Source organism: Microcebus murinus, chromosome 18 (genome assembly GCF_040939455.1).
Source record: "Microcebus murinus isolate Inina chromosome 18, M.murinus_Inina_mat1.0, whole genome shotgun sequence".
Lineage (NCBI taxonomy): Eukaryota > Metazoa > Chordata > Mammalia > Primates > Cheirogaleidae > Microcebus > Microcebus murinus.
Genome location: NC_134121.1, coordinates 38,155,460 through 38,178,348, shown reverse-complemented (window position 1 = coordinate 38,178,348; position 22,889 = coordinate 38,155,460). Strand labels below are relative to the sequence as shown.

General features: G+C 59.5%; 1 protein-coding gene across 14 annotated transcripts in view; it reads left to right on the top strand.

Moving 5' to 3' along the window:
• The first annotated feature begins 3,245 nt into the window (after nt 1-3,245).
• CACNA1G (calcium voltage-gated channel subunit alpha1 G) overlaps nt 3,246-22,889 on the top strand; it is a 63,581-nt gene continuing 43,937 nt past the window's right edge. For 11 of the 14 annotated variants that reach the window (XM_012789781.2, XM_012789779.2, XM_012789775.2 and 8 more), the window contains exons 1-9: nt 3,246-3,987; nt 10,828-10,939; nt 11,108-11,241; nt 11,639-11,736; nt 14,089-14,248; nt 14,728-15,028; nt 15,198-15,290; nt 17,722-18,508; nt 20,335-20,711. In XM_012789781.2, the coding sequence (XP_012645235.2) occupies nt 3,746-3,987; nt 10,828-10,939; nt 11,108-11,241; nt 11,639-11,736; nt 14,089-14,248; nt 14,728-15,028; nt 15,198-15,290; nt 17,722-18,508; nt 20,335-20,711 (2,304 nt within the window). In that variant the 5' untranslated portion in view covers nt 3,246-3,745. Of the gene's footprint in view, nt 3,988-10,827; nt 10,940-11,107; nt 11,242-11,638; nt 11,737-14,088; nt 14,249-14,727; nt 15,029-15,197; nt 15,291-17,721; nt 18,509-20,334; nt 20,712-22,889 lie in introns of those variants that run through there. The other 3 variants (XM_075994472.1, XM_075994471.1, XM_075994470.1) reach the window with 1 other exon arrangement.

Below are 22,889 nucleotides of genomic sequence, written 5' to 3'. Positions count from 1 at the left end.
GTGTGCTCCCTCCTCTCCCAGCAGCAGAGCTGGGGGCGGGGGCAGTGGAGACAGGCTATGAGGTGTGGGCAGTCACTTAAGTCACTTCGTCTCTCTAAGCCTCAGCTTCCTTATCTGAAAAATGGGGGCCCACCCACTCAGCTCTCAGGGCTGCTGGGGTGACCAAATGGGGTAATGTGTGTATCATCCTGAGCAAAGAGGCTCACATGGCAGGACTGTCTCTGCTCCTGGGGGAGCCAGATGGGCTGTGGGGGAGGGGTCACTGCAGGAGCCCTGAGCAGGGTGTATGGGGGGTGGGGGGTGGTAGAAGAGGTCTTGGACATTTCTGCTTAACTACTTTGTTGGGAAACGGAAGCCCAAAAAAAGGAATTTCTTTTCCCTCCCCTTCCCTCTCACCACCTGAGGTTATTTATTCACCTAACAACCATGTGCCAAACCCTAGACTAGGTCCTAGTGCGCAGAATGGACTCGGACCCTCCAGGGACACAGAGCCTGGAGGAGGAGACAGTCATTTCATCACCACAAGCATACATCTGTCATCCCAGCCTGGGCTAAGTGCTACAAGGTTCCAGACTTTTGTCTGGCTCGGTAGTGTGTCCTCAGCACCTTGGCACTTGAGAGGCATTGAAACACTTGCTGGAAAGAAGGCCGCTCTCAGGCGGTGACGTCAGAGCGGAGGCTTGGCGGGCTGGAGTTAAAGACGGTTTCAGCTCCGGCCTTCCCTGTGGGTCTGCCTCCCCGCCCCTCCCCCACCAGGCTAAGGGGGAGCGTCTCTGACTGGACATCACAGTCCCCTGGTGCCCTAGTACAGGGATGAGGATGTCTTGGGTGGCAAGTTTCCCCCAGGCCCCAAACCCAGGGAAGCAGATGTGGATCTCAATTTCTCCAGAGGCTTTTGTGCCTGCCCTCCTTTCTGGGTATGTTCTAGAACAGGGTTCAGCCAGAGACCAGGGGTGGCCTGGATGATGGATGAGGGTGTGGGGCCTGCTGACCACCACGGAACCTGACCATCGAGGTGGGCAAGCCTCTCTGGCCTCATTTTCCCCCTCTGCAAAGACTGAGTGATGAGAGTCCCTACCTCTCTCTGTGCCAGCCCTGGGGCGTCTACCCTGAAGGGAAGGGCAGGCCGACCCAGCAGACTGCGGACTCGCAGGAGGGAAGAAGGTGTCAGACACGCGGTGCAACCATAAATGCACCCCCGCTCCCAGAAGACGGCCCGAGTTCAGGACTCTGGAGCCTTACACTCGGAATGAGAGCAGAGACTCCCGCCAGGAAAAAAAGGCACTTATGGGATCTGCTCATTAGCATGAAATGCAAATGAGCCCGGCCTCATTCGCACAGCTTGGTGCGTGGATTCGGCGAAAGGGCAACCAGGGAGGCGACAGCGCAGCAGCCACTCTGCCCTCCCCATCCCACCCCGTAACCTTCCGTGGCCGGAGCTGAGACGCCCTCCCCAACCCCCGCCGCGGCGGAGCGCGGGGGCTGCGTGGGTGGCGCAGTCCTAGGAGAGCGAAGAAGGCCCGGGAGTCGGGGGAGGGGGTACCGAAGGTCATCCGGTCTATCCCTCGGCCTCTCTGCAGTGGCGTAAGCGCCCCGAGTCTCCAGAGAGCGGACTGACCTGCTCGTTTCCGCCGTGTCTACCTCTCGCAGACGGTGGGGAAGTGCTTACCAGTGTCTAATCCTCGATGTCCCCCCACCCGCGCCCGGCACTCCAGCTGCCCGGCGCTCCCGGGTAGCCTCATCTTCTAGCAGTGGCGCCGGCGGCGGGAGGGAGCTAGAGCTCACCGAGCCCCAGAACTCCGCGAGGTGGGCGGGGCGAGGGCCGGGGTCTGCGCGTGCGTGTGCGCGCGAGGAAAGCACAGACTCACGAGGACCCGCTGCCGGTGGGGTGGAGGGGAGCGAGGGGAGCAGCCCGGCGGAGCTCCTGTCCCACCGGCGGCCTCCCCCTAAGCCATACTGGAACTCCAGAGGGAGAAACTGAGGCGCGGAGTGGGGGGTTTGGTGGGGACTTTGAAGGTTAAGAGTTGGTAAAGGCCAGGTTTGTGCTCCCGCCCCCTCCCACACACTCGAGGCCCTGCAGGTCCCTTTGCAGGAGTCCTCGCTCTGCTCCTGGGGGTCCGAGCTCGCGGTCCGGAGCTATCTGTCTGGGCCCAAGCTCGAAGCCCCCTCGTGGAGTCCACGCCCTTCTAAGGACCCCTGGGGGCAGGGAATGAAGCTCAGGAGCGCCAACGTGAGGTCAGGTCCAGCAAGTCAGGGTTAGCAGGTCAGGAGCAAAGCCTCAGAAGAGTACTTTGGAGCAGGACCAATAAGCCCAAGAGGTCGGTGGGAGCCACCCCGACCATGCCTTCCCCTGCCTTTCCCTGGCTCTGCCTGCTTCCCCAAGACCGGCCCCCTCCAGCTCGAAGCCCCACCCCTAGGACCCCAGCTCTGCTCCTCCCCTTCCCCAGTCCCGCTCCCAGGCTAAGCTCCAGGGTGGACGATTAACCAGGTGTGGAGACCCAGGCTCTCACTCTGGGACCCTGGTCACACCCTCACCCCTGTGCCGCCTGCTCCCTTCTCCAGGCCCGCCCAGAGAGGAGCTCCGCCCTCCGGCTGCTGTCCAATTCAGGGGTCGTGGACAAAGGATCCCCGGGGCCTGCAGTGCAACCCCAAGACCTCCGAGCCGAATACTGATTCTCTGGGGCTCACTCCAGGGGAGTCCCAAAGACCCCAGAGGCCAATAGGAAAGTGGGTTCGGTCTGGGCAGCCGTCTCATTGGCTCCAGCCTTCGCGAGCGGACCCAGGGGCAAGGGGAGGGGAGAGGGGCGGTCCTGGGCTTCGGGGTGGGAACCGGATTCCAGCTGTGGTTCTCTCCCGGCGCTCCCGCCCGCACTGCCACGGCGGCTGGCCAATGGGCGCGCGGCTCGGGGCCGACGGCGCGCGGCGATTGGCTGCGAGGCTGGCAGGGGAGAGGCGGGGCCGAGGCTTGAAGTTGGAGTGAGGGATCCAGCTGTGGTGTGCGCCGGGCTCCTCGCCGCCGCTTTCGCTTGCTCGCTCCGCGTCTCGGCCGGAGGAGGAGGCAGTGGCGCCGGCGACAGCTACGGCAGCGGCAGTCACCGCGGCGGCTGCGGCGGCGGCATCTCCGCCTCCACCCCCGCCCAGGACGGCCCCCCACCGTCTCCCCGCCCCTCCCTGACCGTGAGCCCGCCGCCGGGCGGAGGAAGGAGCCGCCCCCCACCCCCTTCAAACCCACCCCCAAAGAGATCCCTCCTCCCCTCCCCCCGCCGCCGCTGGCGCGGAGCCGGGACGATGCTGACCCCTTAGATCCTGCTCCAGCTGCGCCGCGGGAAGTGGGGGCGCCCTCGCCTGACCCCCCGCCCTCCACGGGTGCTCCCCTTGTCTCTCCCCATCTCGGGGCCGCTTGGCCGAAGGTAGCGCCGAATCGGGCAACCGGAGCCTGGGCGCGAAGCGAAGAAGCCGGACCAAAGTGACGGGGAGCCGGCCGGCTGGCCCGGGGAGCCCCGGGGGCCCTGGGGAAGCGGGACTCGCGCCGGGCGGGGCTTCCCTGCGACCCGGCGCCCCGCGGGCAGCATGCCCCTGCGGGCAGGGGGAGCTGGGCTGAACTGGCCCTCCCGGGGGCTCAGCTTGCGCCCTAGAGCCCCCCAGATGCGCCCCCGCCGGGGCCCCCCGGTTGCGTGAGGACACCTCCTCTGAGGGGCGCCGCTCGCCCCTCTCCGGACCGCCCGGGGCCCCGGCTGGCCAGAGGATGGACGAGGAGGAGGATGGAGCGGGCGCCGAGGAGTCGGGACAGCCCCGGAGCTTCCTGCGGCTCAACGACCTGTCGGGGGCCGGGGGCCGGCCGGGGCCAGGGTCTGCAGAAAAGGACCCGGGCAGTGCGGACTCCGAGGCGGAAGGGCTGCCGTACCCGGCGCTGGCCCCAGTGGTTTTTTTCTACTTGAGCCAGGACAGCCGCCCGCGGAGCTGGTGTCTCCGCACGGTCTGTAACCCATATCCTTCGGGGCACGACGGCCAGGCTTGGGTCGGAAGCGGGGCGGGCCGCGCCGCCCGAGGGGACCGAAAGCCAGGTGAGTCAGAGAAGTGAGCCTGGAGGGTGGGCAGACGGGAGGGGTCTGCTAAGGAAGGGAGGGGGCGTCAGAGCGGGAGCGGGGACGCAAGCAGGTCGAGTACCCGGGGCGAACCCCACCTCCGTACACACACCTCAGTCCTCCTTGGGGGGTTGGGGTCCTGGCCAGGAAAAGAGAGGAGGTGTACCCCGATGGTCCGCAGCTGGATGCTCTCCAGATGTGGGCAGGGGAGGGTCGTCCTCCAGATGTGGGAAGCTTCAGGAGCCTGGGAGCTCTACTCCGCCCGCCGCCGGTTAGCGAGCTGGGTTTGGTTTCCGAGTTTGGGGGTTGGGGAGGGGAGGAAGCTGCGGGGACGGAAGAGTGGGAACCGCAATCTCCTGGGTTTCCCTCCTGCCCCCGCCCCAAAGTTTGCGGCGGATTCTAGGGTTCAGTCCCCCCACCTGGTCCTTAAGGCTGAGGTTTTTACTGACCCAGAGGGAGATTTGGGGGGCGGGGACCAGGTCCTATTCCCGCCACCCCCAACCTCGCGGGTTGGAGGCACAACAAGGAGATTCCGGCGGATGTCAGGGGCGCAGAATGAGAACAAGATGTGGTGGAGGGGGGCCGTCTGCCCCGGAGCTGGAGTGGAGCCCCTTTCAGCCGGAGCCCAGTGCCGGGAGCGCCTCCCTCCACCCCAGTTCTTTCTTCCATGCAGGGTGCTTGAGGTTGGGTTGGGGAGTTTTGTACTGGATTTTTTCTTGTGGAGGGAAAGACTGTGGCAAGAGCTTTAGCAAGTGGGGGATGGGATTTAGCTGGTCCAGGTTACTCCTCCCCTTTCACAAATAGAGTGCTCCCGCTGCTAGCAAGGCAGGTATGGGGGACTGCAGCCCTTCGAAAGTACTGGGGGAACAGTGAGACTGTGAGTGTGTTCACTAAGGAAGACTTGCGTCCACCACCCCAGTGTCTACTCTGCAGATGGGTTTGGGGAATGCAAGCCCCACGTTCTAGGGAGATGGATTTAGCACTGCCCCCTACACTCTGCCCAGTCTGGAGTGGTAGAAGAGACCCCAGCCTGTGAAACCCCAAGCACAAAGTGCTGCTTGACTAATGCCTGGCTCCAGGCTTGGGGTGGATCCTGCCACCAAGGGAAGGAAAGGTGGGGTGAGATTGCACTGCTGTCCCAGGTCTTGACATCTTCTCCTGATTCCTTCCTTCCAGCTCAGAGGTTCTTTGGGATTTAGGGTGGGAAGCCCCAGGTCTCCCTTACAGCCTCTGAGAGCCCAGCCTGGACTCTGCCTTGGGGAAGGGGGATGCGGAAGCTTGGTGCGGCCCTTACTCTGCAGCTCTGCTGCCTCTAGTGCGCATAGCAGGGATGAGCTTAGGTCCCCCCCCCTGGGTCTTTGGGAAGCTCCCCTCATCACACCCTCTCCCCATCCCCTGCCCCTTCTTCCTTTCTCTCTGAGCCACAGAAAGAGAGGTGGGGGCTTCTGAGGTCTGTGGTCCTCTGAATAGGCACAATCTTGAGCTGTGATCCCCCACCCCCAGGCCCCTTTCTCCATGGCAAATATATGGAGAAGGATGGGCTCTGAGCATCTCTGCCCCTAACTACCCACCCCCTCCATAATGGGTGAAAAGCACCAGCCTCTCTGTCCTCTGTGGTCCGGGTGGGGGGACATAGAGAGAGCTCCCTCCCTGCCCTGTCCCCAGAAACAGGCTTCTTGGCTCGCATCTCTTCCCACCTGCCGTATCTCCAGGTGCTAGTGGAGGGTTTGGAGGCAGACTCCTTCCTTGAGGGTCTGGAAGAAGACAGGTGGTGAGGGTTGGGTTGATGGAAGAGAGGTGAGAGCCTGGTGCTCATCCTGGGAGTGGGAGTAGGCTTATCTCGGGGAGTGGGAGTTGGGGACGGGGGACATCCGCTTCGCTAGCTAGGTCTGGAGAAGCAGCTGAGCCTGGCTTGCCTGGGGATGGGATGAGAACAATTTCTTGGCAAGGGGGCTGCCTGAGCTGTGCCCCCCCACCACTTCCATCCTACCCAAGGGCCACGGGAAACCTGTATTTTTGTTGCCAGAGGGCCTTCCTATTTCCTTTTCTCTCTTTGCGGTATATGTGAAACCTGCCTTTGCTCCACAAGGGTCCTTGTGCACCTCTGAGCCTGAGGGATATGGGACATAAGGACACTTTCCCCCTGCTCCCACTAACTGAAGCTAGTTTGGCTTTTCTTGGCACATTCTTCTTCTTGGCCCCTCCTCTCTGTCTCTTTAAGAGACCAGGTTTCCTAGAGAGGCAATCTAGACCCAGGTAGGAAATGGTGTGTGTGTGTGTGTATGTGTGTGTATGTGTGTGTGTGTGTGTGTGTGTGTTGGAGGGAGGGAGGGAGGGCAGCAAAAGGCAGAGGGGTGCACAAGTGCATGTGTTGGTGTTGGGGAGAGCAGGGTATTGGCAGACAGTCAAGCCAGAGCCCGAAGGCCCCCTCACCAGGTTGTAGGGCATGTGCCCCCTCACCAGTGTGAGCTTCTCCAGGGCGAGGGCATGAGCTTCCCTCCCGGAAGGAGATCCTGAGCATCCCCTCTCTGGCTGTTGTGTCACATCTGGAAGTTTGTGTAGGAGTTTCTCCAAGCTCAGAGCCCAGCACAGCTTTTTCTCATTTGGAAATCACAGGCTGGCATTTGGGATGCCGAGAGGGGGGGAGTGGGAGGGGGGCCAGAGGGGAGAGGGGAGCCTGCCAGGAGTGGGGGAGAAGGGGGAGGCCTGACCGGCAGGAGCCCTAATGGCTTCCAGAAGCGAGTGTGAGTGTGTGACTGTTCGTCACTCTGTGTGTCTGAGTGTGCGCCTCTGGAGTGGAGGGGGCACCAGGGACTTCTGGAGCCTTCTTTGCCACTGTCCCATTGCCACAAGTCTGCCTGCTTCTCCTACCTAGGGAGCATTCTCCATGGCTGTCCTCAGAGGAAATGGGGGGTGGATGCTCTTCCTGTCTCCTCGTCAATTCCCTCCTCCCATTTCCGAACCCTGGGATTCCGGGGTGAAGGGCTGGGGCTGGGAATTGGATGGGACTGGGGGCAGCTCACCCCTTGGCAGCCTTTCTGCCCCAGGCCCACCTCCCTTCTGTGTCACACACACTCTCCTTCCCGCCCGCTGCCCTCCACCGCTCTGCTGGGGACTCCTCGTCACCCATGGTGCCAGTTGGAGGCATTCCTGGGATTACCCCCACCACACAGCCCCCCCGCACCCCTTGCCTGCTCCCGCCCAGCTCTCACCCCGCCCTGCCTGCCTCAGCCAGGATGGCGACAGACACAACTGCTCACACGCGCAGGCATGCGCGTGCGCACACACACACAGAGTCACAGACGTTTGAATCAGATTTCTGGCCTATTTCCCCTCTCAAAGATTCCAGTGGGCCGTCTCTCTGTGTCTCTGTGTCTCATGTCTCTGTCTCTGGGTGGGGCCCGCTGCCTTTCTGTGGGCTTCAGTTTTCAGTTCAGCTGGAAACCTCTCTCCCCACACACCCACACGCTCGAGTTTTGGCGGGGGGACCACAGAGAGACAGGCTTATAGGAGTAGGGGCTCAGCGCGGGGAGTCCCCTTTCACACCCCCACCCCACCCCAACGTGAGCCACGAGGCTGAGCCCCCGTGGGATTCCTGGATCCGACAGACACTGGCCTGTCTGTGGGATGGGCAAGGCAAGAGCCTTCCCCACCAACTCCCCACCTCTCACTAGAAGGCCAGGACTCCTGGGTCTCAGCCCATTTCCTCCTCAACGTTCCTCAGTCTCAGATTTCCAGATTCCTGGGAGGGAATGGGGCAGCGAGAGGGCCTGCTTCCCTTCTCGGTTCATGCCCAGAGCCCCTGTGCACCCAGAGGTACCCAGGCCGCCCCCTCTCCCCGCTCCCTCACCCTTCCAGCTGCCAGGCTAGGCAAGGGCTCTATCTAGATAAAGCCCCACTGAGAGGACTCATTTGTGGAGATAACATGCTCTAGTTCTCTCTCCCAGGAGGGAGAAAAAAAGGAGGAGGGATGGAAGTGGGGTTCCTCTCTCTGCCATTTCCTTTTTCTCTGCTTTTGATGGTGGTTTGTGGGGAGAAGAAAGATCCTCCCCTCACCTACCCCCCTTTGGGATCCACTCCAGCCCAGACAGTCACCATAGCAACAGTAGGCATGTGACTACACAGGTCTCATAATCGCTATGGCAACCAGTGTCCCCCGTTCCCTTGGTTACCATGGGGATCTGTCTGTCACATGGTTCCTCCAACCTGATAACCTGTGGGTCTCCCTGATCCCCCTTCCTTGCATGAGGATGAGACAGCAGACTGAGTGAGGGGAGATCCTGTGTGTGTGTGTGTGTGTGGGGGTCTCTTTAATTACCATGGCAACAAATCCACACCACCTGGTGACACATCCTCCCGTTGTTATGGCAACAGAAGAACATCACACAGTGACATACTGCCGTGTTCCCAAGGAAACGAGCCCAACCCTGAGAAGGGTGAAAGCCCCCCCCCATTAATTATTCCTCTATTCAGATTGTCCCACATTTTCCTGTGCCTTGGTCTCTTCCCTGTCCACTGTGCTCACCTGTAGCGAGAGCTGGCGGTCAGGCAGGGCGTACTGGAAATAGGCTGAAATGCGAAAGGGCTGCCATGGTTAAGAGCTGGGCATGGGGTCATTTGGAGGCAGACTCTGGCTAGAAGAGGTTCCAGGCTGAACTTGCGTAAGGTGGGGACAGAAAGAAAGGCAGCTCCTCTACGGGGTCACTTCTGCTCCTCCCACCATGGTTATAATCAGTTCATCTCTATCAAGGGAAGCAAGGCGGGAAAGCATGAATGGGGAGACACATCTGGCTTCCAGGCAGGGAGATTGATTGATTGATTGGTTCCTTCATTCACTCTTCCCATGATCACCTGCCACATACGAGGCACTACTGCAAGCTCTGGGCAGTATAGAAAGGTGTATCAGAGTGCCCCTGCCTGTCGGGAGCCCACAGCTCGGTAAGGGAGATGAGACTAGTGCTTAGGTGATCAACATGGTGGGATTGTGCCATTAGAGGGGTACAAACAGATGTCCCCAGAGCCCCTCTTCCCCAAAGGACTGTCCACCCTCCCTCATGTAGAGACATTTGCTCACATGGCACCCTCCCAGACCCCCTTTCCCTGCAGAAGGGAGGAGAGGGCTAGCTAGGGGAAAGCAGACCAGTTCTCGAGGGTAATTGTATTCCCTTCTCAAATGATGACTCCCTCCCTGTCCCCCTTTTTCCAGGGTGACCCCTGGCTGACCTTCATTCTGGGGAGAGATCCACTGGGCTCTGGCTCCACTCAGAAAAACAGTTCCATGGAAACAGAGCACTCTCTATTTCCTCTCTCCCACCTACTTACCCCCCAAAACCTACAACTTTTAAAAAAACTCTTATTCTTGTAAGGGGGTGGAGATTAGGGAAACCGCAGGGCTTTAGGACTTCCACGGTGCCAGGGACAGGTGGCGGGCAGGGTGTGAGTCCAAAGGAAAAGGGCCTGGATAGTGGGGAGCGGGGGGAGAGCTGCGAGGGGACTGGGGGAGTCATGGGACATTCCTTCACGCCTGGCCAAGACCTTCTCATTCCTGAAGTTGGGTTAAGACAGGAAGACTTCACGTGCTGTGGGCCCCACTGAGGCTGGCTTGGTGGGTCGTGCCGGGGGCTGCCATTCCCTAGGTGGTCTCCCTTCCCCAGTCCCCTCTCTCTACTTGTTCACCTCCTTTGTCTGTGAGTCTAGTGCCTGGAACCTTGTAAGGTCCAGAGGGTATTTCGCACATTGTCCTGCTGATGGGCTGGGAGTGAGTCACTTAGTAGAATCCACTCTGTGGAAAGACGCAGGGTTTAGAAAGAGCCCCCTCCCCCTTGCTGTTTTGGCTGGTCTGGGCTGGAAGTCACAAGAAGGTGTGATGGCGGCATGGCTTGTGTGGGCAGGGTCTTGTCCTGCACGGCCCGGGGGCTATGCCTGGCACAGTGTCTAACGTGTAGCAGATCCTCAGTGTTTGAGTGCGTGAGTGTGTCCAGCCGCTGTTTGAGGGCTCTGAGAGGTCAGGAGGCTGGCTGTGGGAGAGGGAGCCACGGGCTCCAGTGCTGTATGTAGCAAAGGGGACCACCACTGTGGACCTCTGCCTGTCCTCGTGCTGGGGCGGTCACAACAGCCCCTTTCTGCCTGCCTGAGCAGCTACGGTGTGCAGAGGGGAGCATCACAGATCAGGAGCTCGGAAACCTCAGCCTCGTCCTGGCTTGTCGGGTGACCTTCAACACTTGACTTCAGCTCTCTGGGCCTCAGTTTCCTTGGGTTCCGGGGAATAAAATGATCTCCCCTAGATGCTTCCCGGGGCTGCGGTGAGCATCAGCTGTGGCATTGTGAGAAAGTGCTTGGTAAACTGTAAGGCAGCATAATCCGACTTTAGGTTTGTGTAACACATTCACATACATTATCTCATTTGCTTCTCACATCTACCCTGTGCGGTAGGAAGAATAGGATTCACATTCAGCAGCAAACTCACGGTGTCTGGCATTTCCACGGGCACGATCGATTCTATTCCCCAAATGGCTTGTGCAAATAGTCAGGGTATTTGTGGCTTTTCCTCCTTTACAGATAGGGAAACTGGGTCCACAGAGGTGAGGTGACCAAGGTGAGCCTTGGTCAAGTCCTCCCCTCCCACTCCTCCCGCCACCTGGCTAGTCTTGGATGGGGTGGGGGCCAACAAGCAGGCGGTGGCAGGGCGGGTGTGGGGGCTCCAGCTCTAGCCCTGCCAGCTGTTTCCTTGACGGCCCAATACCTGGTTTGAGCGCATCAGCATGTTGGTCATCCTTCTCAACTGTGTGACCCTGGGCATGTTCCGGCCCTGCGAGGACATCGCCTGTGACTCCCAGCGCTGCCGGATCCTGCAGGTGGGTGTGCTGTGAATGTTGGGGGCATGCAGCTTCTAATCCTAACACCCCTGACTCCTTCTCTGCAAGAGGCCCTGACCCAACTGGCAGGGGATGACGGGGGGGGTGGGGTGGAGGGTGTCCCCTGATCCCCTTCTTAGTTTCAGCAGCCTCTTGTCCCCACACCAGGCCTTCGATGACTTCATCTTTGCCTTCTTCGCTGTGGAGATGGTTGTGAAGATGGTGGCCTTGGGCATCTTTGGGAAAAAGTGTTACCTGGGAGACACTTGGAACCGGCTTGACTTTTTCATCGTCATCGCTGGGTGAGGGCCTGGGCTGGGGGCAGAAGAGCATGGATCAGATCAGTCCCTTCCTCAGGGCCGGGGTTCTAGGCCTCCTGCCCCTGCGCCCAGCCAGTTACAGCTCTGCCCTCTCCCTGGCCACCCACTAAGGGTCTGAGGCTGTCCTGCCAGTAGCGCTCCTGCCTGGACCTCTCTGACTTCCACTCCCTCCCCCAGTTCTGCCTCCTTCTCTGAGGCGGAGTCGGTCCTTGGCTTGGGCTGGCCCTGACCCCCAGACAGAGCCAGATCCTCGGGGTCTCTTGGTGCAGGAGGAACCAGAGGTCATCCTTCGGCCTGCACAGCAGGAGTCCTCCTTGACCTCTTTTGACCCCATGGTGGCCTCCGACTCAAAGGGCTTCCCTTTGGGCCCCTCCCACAGGATGCTGGAGTATTCGCTGGACCTGCAGAACGTCAGCTTCTCAGCTGTCAGGACAGTCCGTGTGCTGCGACCGCTCAGGGCCATTAATCGGGTGCCCAGTGAGTGACCCCTGGGCCCTCAGCCCGTAGACAGAGGGCCCCAAGAGGAATGTGGAAATCTCAGCCCCACCCCGTGTCTTCACCTGAGCTCTCACAGGCTCAGTGGGGAGCTGGGGTCACTGGAACCAAAGGGAGCCCCTGCCCCTGGCTGTGGCACTGTGAGAGTCACCTGGGAAGACCCCCCATTTTATTTTATTTTATTCTATTTTTATTTTTATTAGATATATTGTTTTGAGACAGAGTCTCGCTTTGTTGCCCAGGCTAGAGTGCCGTGGCATCAGCCTAGCTCACAGCAACCTCAGACTCCTGGGCTCAAGCAATCCTCCTGCCTCAGCCTCCCGAGTAGCTGGGACTACAGGCATGCACCACCATGCCCGGCTAATTTTTTCTATATATATTAGTTGGCCAATTAATTTCTTTCTATTTTTAGTAGAGACAGGGTCTTGCTCTTGCTTGCTCAGGCTGGTTTTGAACTCCTGACCTTGAGCAATCCACCCGCCTCAGCCTCCCAGAGTGCTAGGATTACAGGCGTGAGCCACCACGCCCGGCCCCTCCCCCCATTTTAGCCTGGCTTTGGGTCAGAGTCTCAGAAACATCTCAGATGACCCTTTCCCTTCAGCTAGATGACCCCCCAGGGCAGTAGGGGTGGAGAGGCTGGCAGGCCAGGTTGGATGCAAGGTGCGAATGGCCTGTTCTAGCCAGAGCAGCGCTCATGTGGTCTGGTTCTCACTGGTGAGACCACACTGTCCACTCTGAACATGACTTCTCGCAAGACAAGGCCACTCCATGCCACACCCTCCCAGTTCTGTTCCCTTCCTCCCTCCCAGCCCCTTCCAACCCGTTGCAGTGACTGCCGGGACCATTATCTAAATTAAACCGCATTGGTTTCTGGAGCCAGCGAAGCTTTGGCAGCTCTAGCTCCCCCTACATCCTGCCCCCCCACTTTGCTCAGGCCCCCTTTGCAACTCCCCAACCTACACAAGCTGCAGATGGTCCCCCTGCGGTCCCCGGGGGGAGGGGGGAACGCATTTCTAGGTGTCTGTGTCTGATTGTGGTGCCTGTAGCAGCAGCCCCCTTCCCTCTGTGTGTGTGTGTATGTGTGTGTGAAAGAGAGAGAGAGAGAGAGAGAGAGAGAGAGAGAGAGAGAGAGAGAGGGCGACGGGGCTGCCTCTGGGAGGGCCGAGCTGCTGAGTGTGTTCTCTGGGGGCTGGGGTGTGTTGGTGTTAACAGGAGCTCCGGAATAGGGGCGCCTTGCCTCCTCTCCCGCCCCAGGTGATGGCTAGCAGATTTATAGGCCTCTGTCTAACCACCGGTGTAATTCCCTTAATGCAAACCCTGAGGAATTGATCTCAGTTGGAGCACAGAGGAGCCGAAGGGGGATGGGGGAGGCCGGGCTGGCAGGGGCAGGCTGGGCGCTTACTGCAGTCACCAAGAGGGCTAATTAGCTGCTGCTTAGAAGTTTTTGCCCTGGAGGGGGCAGGGGACCATAGATGGCACTCTGGGGGTCTAAAGAAGGCATTAGAGATCTGTGTGTTTGACAAGGGCTTGATGGACAGGGACGGGGGACTGGTTCCGACCATTTGGGCTGGTTCTAGACCTGGAGTAGAGAGAGAGAGGGAAGTATCCCTAACAGGGCTATTTGGGAGGGGGGTTTCAGTGGCTTTCCCCATGGAGGGGGCTGTTAACTGATGGACTTCTGAGAAGATAGGGTGGTGTCTCTTCGGGTCCTGATTTGGGGATCTGGACCCAGCAGGGAACAGAATCAGGGCTGGGGGGCGCAGAACCACGGTGAAGCACAGGGCGTCCTGCCCCTGCTGCGGAGCTGCCTCTCCAAGTGACATCCTGCTAACATCCTTCCTGGTGTTCTCTGCCTCAGTTTCCCCAGTGGTGATAGCGTAGAAAGGTCAGGTGACTGTGTCTGCGGAGACAAAGCGGGAGGGCAGCGTGTGTGTGTTGGGAGTGGTGGGCTTCCGAAGCGCGAAGCCGGGGTTTGAGTCCTGGCGCCTACTTTAGCAGCCCTGTGATACTGGGCTAGTCGGTCATTCCTCTGAGCTTTGGGCTTCTCACCTGTAAGTCGGGGGTGGCAGCGTTCGCCCTGCGCAGGCGTCGGGAGAGTTGGGTGGGACGTGGCGTGAGGGTGCTCTGGAAACCACACTACTCTGGCTCCTTGGTGGTGGTGTGTGGGTGGCCACGAGGGGTGGTGGGTGCGGCGAGGGGTACAGGGGCTGCCTGGGGAGCGGGAGGTGTCTGTGGGTCTCCCCTTCTTCTTGAGCTGGGCCATAAGCGTCCCCAGAAGGCCCCCCTGGGAGTGCTGCCAGCCTGGCGTCCCCAGCGAGGCTTCTGCCCCCACAGGCATGCGTATCCTCGTCACGCTGCTGCTGGACACGCTGCCCATGCTGGGCAACGTGCTGCTGCTCTGCTTCTTCGTCTTCTTCATCTTCGGCATCGTCGGCGTCCAGCTGTGGGCAGGGCTGCTTCGCAACCGATGCTTCCTACCCGAGAATTTCAGCCTGTGAGTGGCGGGCGGGCTGGGGGAGGACCTGGGAGTAGTCGTGGGCCTGGCATGTCCCAGGACCCCTCCTTCCTGTGGCTGCAGGCTCATGTTCTCAGATCTGAGGCATGTCTGGTTCTGCGACTTGGCTACACATTGGAACCCCCTGGGGAGTTTTCAGGATTACCAGTACAGGGTGGGGGGCACCACCAGAGGTCCTGATTTCACGGGTCTCAGGGTTCAGCTTGGACGCCGGAATTTTTAAAAGCTCCTCCAGTGTTCCTCACATGCAGCTAAGTTTGATAACCACAACTCTAGGATGTGACCTTCCGACATCCCAACCCTGGAGTTGCCCTGCTCAGCCCTCGCTCTCCTGGTGCCCACAAAGCCCTGCCCTGCCCTGCCCTGGCCCTTCCCCACCCGCACTCCATGCTCACGCCAGCTCGCCCTTCCTGGGCCCCCTCCCCAGCCTCACCCCTGCCCGGCTTCCCACCCTGCAGCCCCCTGAGCGTGGACCTGGAGCGCTACTACCAGACAGAGAACGAGGACGAGAGCCCCTTCATCTGCTCGCAGCCGCGCGAGAACGGCATGCGCTCCTGCAGGAGCGTGCCGACGCTGCGCGGGGAGGGGGGCGGCGGCCCGCCCTGCGGCCTCGACTACGAGGCCTACAACAGCTCTAGCAACACCACCTGCGTCAACTGGAACCAGTACTACACCAACTGCTCCGCGGGGGAGCACAACCCCTTCAAGGGCGCCATCAACTTCGACAACATCGGCTACGCCTGGATCGCCATCTTCCAGGTGGGGCAGCCTGGGCCCGGGAGGTTTCCCAGCATGCCGCCCGGGACACGGTCCCGGGTTGCAGTGGTCGCTGTCAGTCTCAGGGTCGGGGTGGGCGTCAGGGCCTGCGGAGGAGACGGGAGGGGGATCCTGTGGGCCCAGAGTCAGCCTGCCCCTCTGCCCCTCCCAGGTCATCACGCTGGAGGGCTGGGTCGACATCATGTACTTTGTGATGGATGCTCATTCCTTCTACAACTTCATCTACTTCATCCTCCTCATCATCGTGAGTGACTCCTTAGGCCCCTGTGGGGAGGTGGGATCCTGGGGGCACCGGTGGGGCAGTCCAGAGAGGGGAGATGTTGCTCAGCCTGAAGTTCTGAGCTCTCAGGACAAGTCCCCGTAGGGAGGGCATCAGATGAGAAGCCAGGAGGAAATCCAAGGTCAAGGCCAGACTCTACCACTGACTGCTGTTATGACCCTGGGCAAGTCGTTCTCCTTGAAGCCCCCCATCCCACCCCGGGCCTCTGTTCCTTCATCAGTAAGGTGGATGGTCCTCAAGCCAGAGTGATACCATCTCCCCTAGGGGACATTTGGAAATGGGAAAGGGTGGTTCTGGCCTTGTTTTGTTTTTTAAAAAAACAGCTTTATTGAGATATCATTCACCTATCATACGATTCGCCCATTCGAAGTGTACAGTCCACTGGTGTTTAGTATGTTCACAGAGTTCAGTGTTTTACTAGGATGATGGGAGTGCCATTGGCATTTTGTTGTGGCAGGAAGGGAGAGATGCTAAACATCCTGAAATGTCTGCAAACAAAGCATTGTTCCACCCAAAGTCCCCATCAGTCGGTGTTGAGAAACACTGCGTGATCTCTTGTTTCTTCCAGCTCAGAAATTCCAAGACTTTATGAAGGCAGGAGACAGAGGCAGAAGCAGCAATATTTAATAGTTTTAATCACTACCATTCATAGCTAACAACTTCACTGCGGCCACGCACAGCTTATTTATTGAGCACTTACTACGTGCCAGCCCTGTGCTAAGCCCTTTTTATGTGCTGCCGCATTTAATCCTCGCAGTCATCCTGTGTCGTCTCCATTTCACAGAGGAGGAAAGCGACATTTCCTCGTCTATCCGACCCCGCCACGTGCCAGTGCTGCAGATGAGTGTCGCTGGGTGGGTGGGTGGGGCGTCGCTGCTGATGTGCGTTATAACATCTGCTGCCTGCTTAATCCTTGTAGTGCCCTGTGAGGTGGCCTGTGCAGGGAGGGCGGTCCCCATCTCCTAAATGAGAACTCAGATCCCCAGGTCACACGGAAAAGTAAGAGCCTGGAGCTAGGAATTCAGCCCCAGTCCACCAACCCCAAGATCGGCCCTATTCCATGTCACCAAGAGGCTAGTGACAGAGCCAGACACAGGATCGGATATTGAGAGAAAGAGAGGAAGAAACAGATTAAGGTGCGGGGGTGGATGTGGGGTGGAGGACAGAGAAAAAGAAAGGAGAAGATTAAGATCGACTGAGGTCCTAGGACCAGCTCGAGAGGGAGGCAGAGGCAGAGTGAGGCAGCTCCTGGTGCGTGAGCAGCCGAGGGCCGGCCCTGAGAAAGGACAAGTCCCCCAGGCCAGCCCCTCCTGCCTCCCTGGCTTCCCTGGTGCGGAAGAGTGGGCAGGCTTGGGGCGAAGCCTGGCGGGAGGCCTGTTCCCTACCCTGACCCCCACCTCAGGGGCTGAGGCGGCTCGGGGTCCTCTCACTGTGCTGCCCCCCCTCGCCCCCAGGCTTGGGGGAGGGGGAAGGAAGCAGACAGAGAGGTAAGGGGCCTAGTTTCCGCCCTCCCACACACCCCCCGAAAAATCTTTTCAAACAGCTCTCTGGAATCACACTAGTGAAGCTAATTATCATAATTACTAGGACACGATCTAGAAAAGAAAATCTGCTTTGTCACCATAAATATTCATTTCCTTTGTTGGGGATTGTTGTCCAAGCGTTGGTCGTCCCAGAGTCTGGGGAAACTGAGGCATGGAGATGGGGACGAGGGGAGTGTGAGCAAGTCAGAGTGGCAGAGGGGCTAGTCTGTAGGGTCCAGGGTTCAGCCCCTCACTCAGCTGGGGGAGGGGAGTGCAGGGAAAAGGGGTATGGGGGACCCATGGTCCCTGCTTTCACATGAGGGTACCAAGGCTCTATGGATGAGGGTGTCTCCCAAGGTCACGCAGCTAGAAAGGGGGCTAGAGGCAGGAGTCTTGTGAACAACATTTTTGCCAAGATCTCGAAGACTCAATCCAACTGGAAAACCCCACGTGCCTAGTGCACTCATTTCCACAGCATTCTGTACTCCTGCTGGGAGTTGGGGAGGGGTGCTTAGTCTCCTTGGGTGGGTATGTTTAGGGGCAGGGAATTTGGAAGATAACCTTGCAGGAAAAGACTGTTATCAATAGCAACATCTTGGAATTTCACAGAGCTTGGTTCAAGTCTCAGCCTTACTCTGCATTGGCTAAGCGATCTTGATCTTGGGCAAAAGCCTTACCTCTCTGGACCTCAGTTTCCCCATCTGTCAGATGGAAATGTCACCTTCTAAGACTGTCATAAGAATAAAATGAGATAATGCTTGAAAATAGTCGAGCCTGGTTTCTGGCCTATGGGAAGTCCTGTGTACGTGGCAGCCAGCATTGTGATTCGCTTTTCTTCAGGACATCTGCTTTTCCTGTCCCCACCCTTACAGGTGGGCTCCTTCTTCATGATCAACCTGTGCCTGGTGGTGATTGCCACGCAGTTCTCAGAGACCAAGCAGCGGGAAAGCCAGCTGATGCGGGAACAGCGCGTGCGGTTCCTGTCCAACGCCAGCACCCTGGCGAGCTTCTCCGAGCCAGGCAGCTGCTACGAGGAGCTGCTCAAGTACCTGGTGTATATCCTCAGGAAGGCAGCCCGCAGGCTGGCCCGGGTCTCGCGGGCAGCAGGCGTGCGGGCCGGGCTCCTGAGCAGCCCAGCACCCCTCGGGGCCCAGGAGCCCCAACCCAGTGGCAGCTGCTCTCGCTCCCACCGCCGCCTGTCCATCCACCACCTGGTACACCACCACCACCACCACCACCACCACCATTACCACCTGGGCAATGGGACGCTCAGAGCCCCCCGGGCCAGCCCAGAGATCCAGGACAGGGATGCCAATGGGTCCCGCCGGCTCATGCTGCCACCGCCCTCAACACCCGCCCTCTCCAGGGGCCCCCCAGGTGGTGCAGAGTCTGTGCACAGCTTTTACCATGCTGACTGCCACTTGGAGCCAGTCCGCTGCCAGGCGCCCCCTCCCCGGTCCCCATCTGTAGCATCGGGCAGAACCGTGGGCAGTGGGAAGGTGTACCCCACTGTACACACCAGCCCTCCACCAGAGATGCTGAAAGAGAAGGCCCTCGTAGAGGTGGCCCCCAGCTCTGGGCCTCCCGCCCTCACCAGCCTCAACATCCCACCCGGGCCCTACAGCTCCATGCACAAGCTGCTAGAGACGCAGAGCACGGGTGAGAACTCTGGGTGGGGGCCTGTTGGTGCCCTTGTCTGGGGGCTGGGTGGTGTCCCAGAGGGGACCAGGGCTCAGATTCCCACTCTGCCTCTCATGGCCTTGACATCGTCAAGCAGTCACATCACTCCCTTGAGCCCTAATTCTCTCATCTGTTAAAATGGGAATCGTAATTCCTGCATTTTAATAGCGATAGCTATCATGTAATGGGCACCTTCCACGAATTCTGCTCTGTGCTGTTTGCAGTAATATCTGGTGGCTCTTGACTAATGGCTGTGTGCCTGTCACATGCTTTGCAGCAAAGTCTCATTGGATCCTCTCCGCTGATTAGGTGATAAGCTCTCTTAGTATCCCCATTGTGTGGGTGAGAAAAAGGAGGCTTGGGGGGTTGTGTGACATGCCCAAGGCTGTGTCATGGGTGAGGGGTGGACTCTGAGGCCCACGCTCCACACTCCCTGTCACAAGGCTCAGAGGGGAGATGGTATGTGACTATGCGCAGCATCACGCCCCACACTCTAAGCCTGAGTCTCAGTCCCTCCCTGCAGGGAGTCCGGGGCCAGGAGCCGCAAGTCCTTGGGGAGCTGCTTGTCTGATGAGTGGAGCACCCAGTGTCATGGGGCAGTGAGACGTGGGGTGTTGGGCTCTCCCCGGTAGACAGGTTCTCTGTAGCCACAGCCCAGGAACTGTTTTGGGAAGGATGTGGCACGTGGGGAGCAGCGGGATATTCGTGGGGGTGTTACGTGGGAACGTGGGCTGGGACCAGAAGGTGCTATCACGGAGCCCAGAGCGAAAGGTTCTTATGCCAGCTCTTCCGCTGCCCTGCCATGGGACGTGGGCCAGTCGCACACACCCACGTGTAAAAGGCAGGGCTGGGCCCATCATTATTGTCAGTGGGGGCTTACTGACACCCTCCTGTGTGCAGATGCAGTCAGTAGGGGAAATGTCGCTGCGTGCCTACTAGGGGCTGGGCCCTGGGCCAGGTGCCTCCACAAACATGCTTTCCCCGGGTGTCTCTAAGGTTCCTTTCAGCTTGCATATTCTATGATTGAAGATGGATTTAAATGGATATTGTCTTGCGATAGGTCACTGTGCATGTGTACACGCGTGAGTCTGGTGTGTATATGCATGTTTGAGTCCACGAAGGGATCTGGTGTGTGTGTATGTGCATTTGTGCATGCACATGTCCGGTGCATTGTGCACACATGTCTGATATGTGGAGGTGCAGGTGCACACGGGTATGATGCTCTTTGCTGGTGTGTGTGCACGCACACAGGTGTGTGTATCTAGCATATGTGCCTTGTGTGTGAACATGTTTGTACAAGCATGTGTTTGGTATGTGCATGTGTGTATATACGGTAGCATGCAGTGTGTACACAGTACATATGTGTACATGTGTCTGGAGCATGTGTGCGTATATGTGTGTCTGGTGTGGGTGTGTGTGCAAGTGCACATGTGTGGGTGTGTCTGAAGGATCCCTTGGAAAGTGCTGCTCAGAGCAGTGTTGATGTAGGCTTGGCTTCTGGGAAGGAGAGATGGTCCAGGCTCCTTGCTGAAGGGCCTTAGGACTTAGGAGCTGTCCAGGACCTCAGAGAATATTGAGGCCTCTCTGCCTGAGCCCTGAGACACTCAGCAGTGACTATCAATATGGTGCTATTGACACTGGGACATTTGTTATTCAGGACTGACCACATTGCAGGGCAGTGAGCACCCCGGGCCCACTAGGTGCCCAGCACCCCCTTCATTGTAACACCCAGGTGCCCTCACTCAGGGCAGGGGAGCCCCAGGTAAAAGACCCTGGAGCCTTTAACCTCTGCTCTCCTGTTCCAGGTGCCTGCCAAAGCTCTTGCAAGATCTCCAGCCCTTGCTTGAGGGCAGACAGTGGAGCCTGTGGTCCAGACAGCTGCCCCTATTGTGCCCGGGCGGGGGCCGGGGAGATGGAGCTTGCTGACCACGAGATGCCTGACTCAGACAGTGAGGCGGTTTACGAGTTCACACAGGACGCCCAGCACAGCGACCTCCGGGACCCCCACAGCCGGCGGCAGCGGAGCCTGAGCCAGGACGCAGAGCCCAGCTCCGTGCTGGCCTTCTGGAGACTGATCTGTGACACCTTCCGGAAGATTGTGGATAGCAAGTACTTTGGCCGGGGCATCATGATCGCTATCTTGGTCAATACTCTCAGCATGGGCATCGAATACCATGAACAGGTAGGGGTGTGGGCAACGGCAGGGCCCCCGCCAGCCACTTCTCCCCTGGCGCCGGGGCCCTCTGTCTCCCCTTCTGCTCGGCTCCTTCTTTACTCTCCACGCCGAAGCCTGCATGGCGGGGCAGGGGGGCGAGGGCGCGGGCGCCACGCATGGGGATTCTCCGGAGGGTGAATACCAGTGAATGCCACAAAGTTTCTGAGTTTAGAGGTTGCCCAGGACAGGTGCAGGGTGTGTTCTATCTGGGAAGGCTTCTCAGAGGCGGCGGCTTTGAAGGATGTGGACAAGGGGAGAGGTGCGTCACTGGAGGAGGTTTGGGTCTTTGGAGAAGGTGCGGCAGGAGGGGACTGCGTTGGTAGGGGTGAGGAGTGGAGGGGTGAGATCCACCACGCGCCTGGTGGATCGAAGGCCTGCTGGGGTTGGGGCGGGAAGCAGGCTTGTCCCGGCCTGCGGTCTGGGAGTCGTGCTGTGATCCGGGGCGGCTCTGGGCGGCCGAGAGCGCCAGCGTGGCGAGGGGACTTGAAACCATCGCGTTTGAGGAACCGTTCTAAGAACCAGGAGGTTTAGTCAGGAGGAGAGCTCAGCAGGGACAGGCGAGCTGTCTTCAAATATTTGAAGGGCTGTCATGTGGAAGCAGGCTTGTTTTGTGGGGCCAATGGCTGCGAGCAATGGGATCTGAGCTGAGGGGGAGGAGGCTGCTCTAGCTCCCAGAGCTGCACAGAGGTGGAAATGGTGGCCTGGGGGACCCCACCGATTCCCCGCCACACACCAGGCTGCACCCTTGGTGGGGGCCAGAGCAGGCGCCATGAGCCTCACACCGGGTTTGGCTTCCTCCTCCACAGGGTTCCTTCCAGAAGTCAGCATCCTCCCCCTGCTCAGCCTTCTAGTCACCCCTTGGCTAGTGCTCGGAGTAGGAGGCAGGCGCTGTGGCTTGCGCCCGTCTGTGCTCCTCTCCCCTGGGTGTTCTTGCCTCCCAGAGGCAGCAGGAAGAGGACGGGGCCACCAGAACCCACCCTTTCCTGCTTTGGAACTGAGCAGCATATCTCCGTGTCCCCGAGTCAGGGGCAGAGGCACAAGGGGCCAGAGGTGTGGGGCGGGTGCCTGCCCCAGCACAGCGCGCCGTGGGAGGGGCGTCTCAGCCAGGTGGGGCCTGGTTGCGGGCAGGCGGGCTCGGCAGGGGGATGCAGGCAGGCAGAGGGGGTCAAGGCTGGGAACATAGGTCCAAGCTGGGCCTGGAGTGGACAGTGAGATGTTCACTTTTCAGGGGATTCTAAGCCCCCTGCCCCCACCCCGCTGACCTCTGCTCCCGCAATACTGTGAGCACTTGGCTCTTGCCCCAGACTGCCCCGTCTGGCCAGGTGTACCCTCTCCACCATCACATCACACTGATGCCACTTCATCTTGCCTTGGCGGCCCCCCACCTGGTAGCTATGGGGTGGAGAGGGGGTGGGACACCGGCTGCAGTGCCAGCAGGTGGGCGTGCATGGCACCACAGTGGGCATGTTGTGTCTGGGCTGCGTGGGGTGTGGGTGTGTGTGCACATGCCCGCTCAGCCAGCCTCCCGGGGAGAGGTGCTCCGCTCTGCCAGGCTGGTGGGGAGGGGGCAGCATTTTCTGCTCCTGGGACCAGGTGGTGGTAGTCCCTAACCTCCCATTGCCCAGGCTCCCCGAACCTGAACCCCAACTCCTTTGCCCTCACCCCAGGTCTAGCCGTGGTCGGATGCCCATCCCCCAGGGGGCACCTTCTCAGTGCCCTCCTCTTGCCCCCTGGGGGGTACATCAGCAGTCCCTGCCTAGCCAGATGCTGCTGGTGGAGGCTTTGATTGCACTGGGAAGAAGCTGAGTCACACAGACCCAGGGCAGATGAAGCCGCAGCAAGAGGGCTTTCAGTTAGACATCAAGAAGGACACCCCTTTGGAGAGGAAGTAAAAGCCATCAGTCAGGGGTGCCTGCAGCATCTCCTTGCCCAAGTTCCTGAGGAAAGGGGGACACAGCCCACGGCACACCCTAAGCCCTCAGCAGCAGGGAGGCCTCACCCAGGGGCGGCAGTTTCTGCTCCAGTTTGCCCCAGTACCTGGTTGCTGAGGGCCCACAGGGGTGAGTGGGAGTCCCAGCAGGCTGGGCAGATGACTGACTGCTGCCCAGCGGGCTCAGGGGTGGGGGGTGGTGAGACATCCCAGAA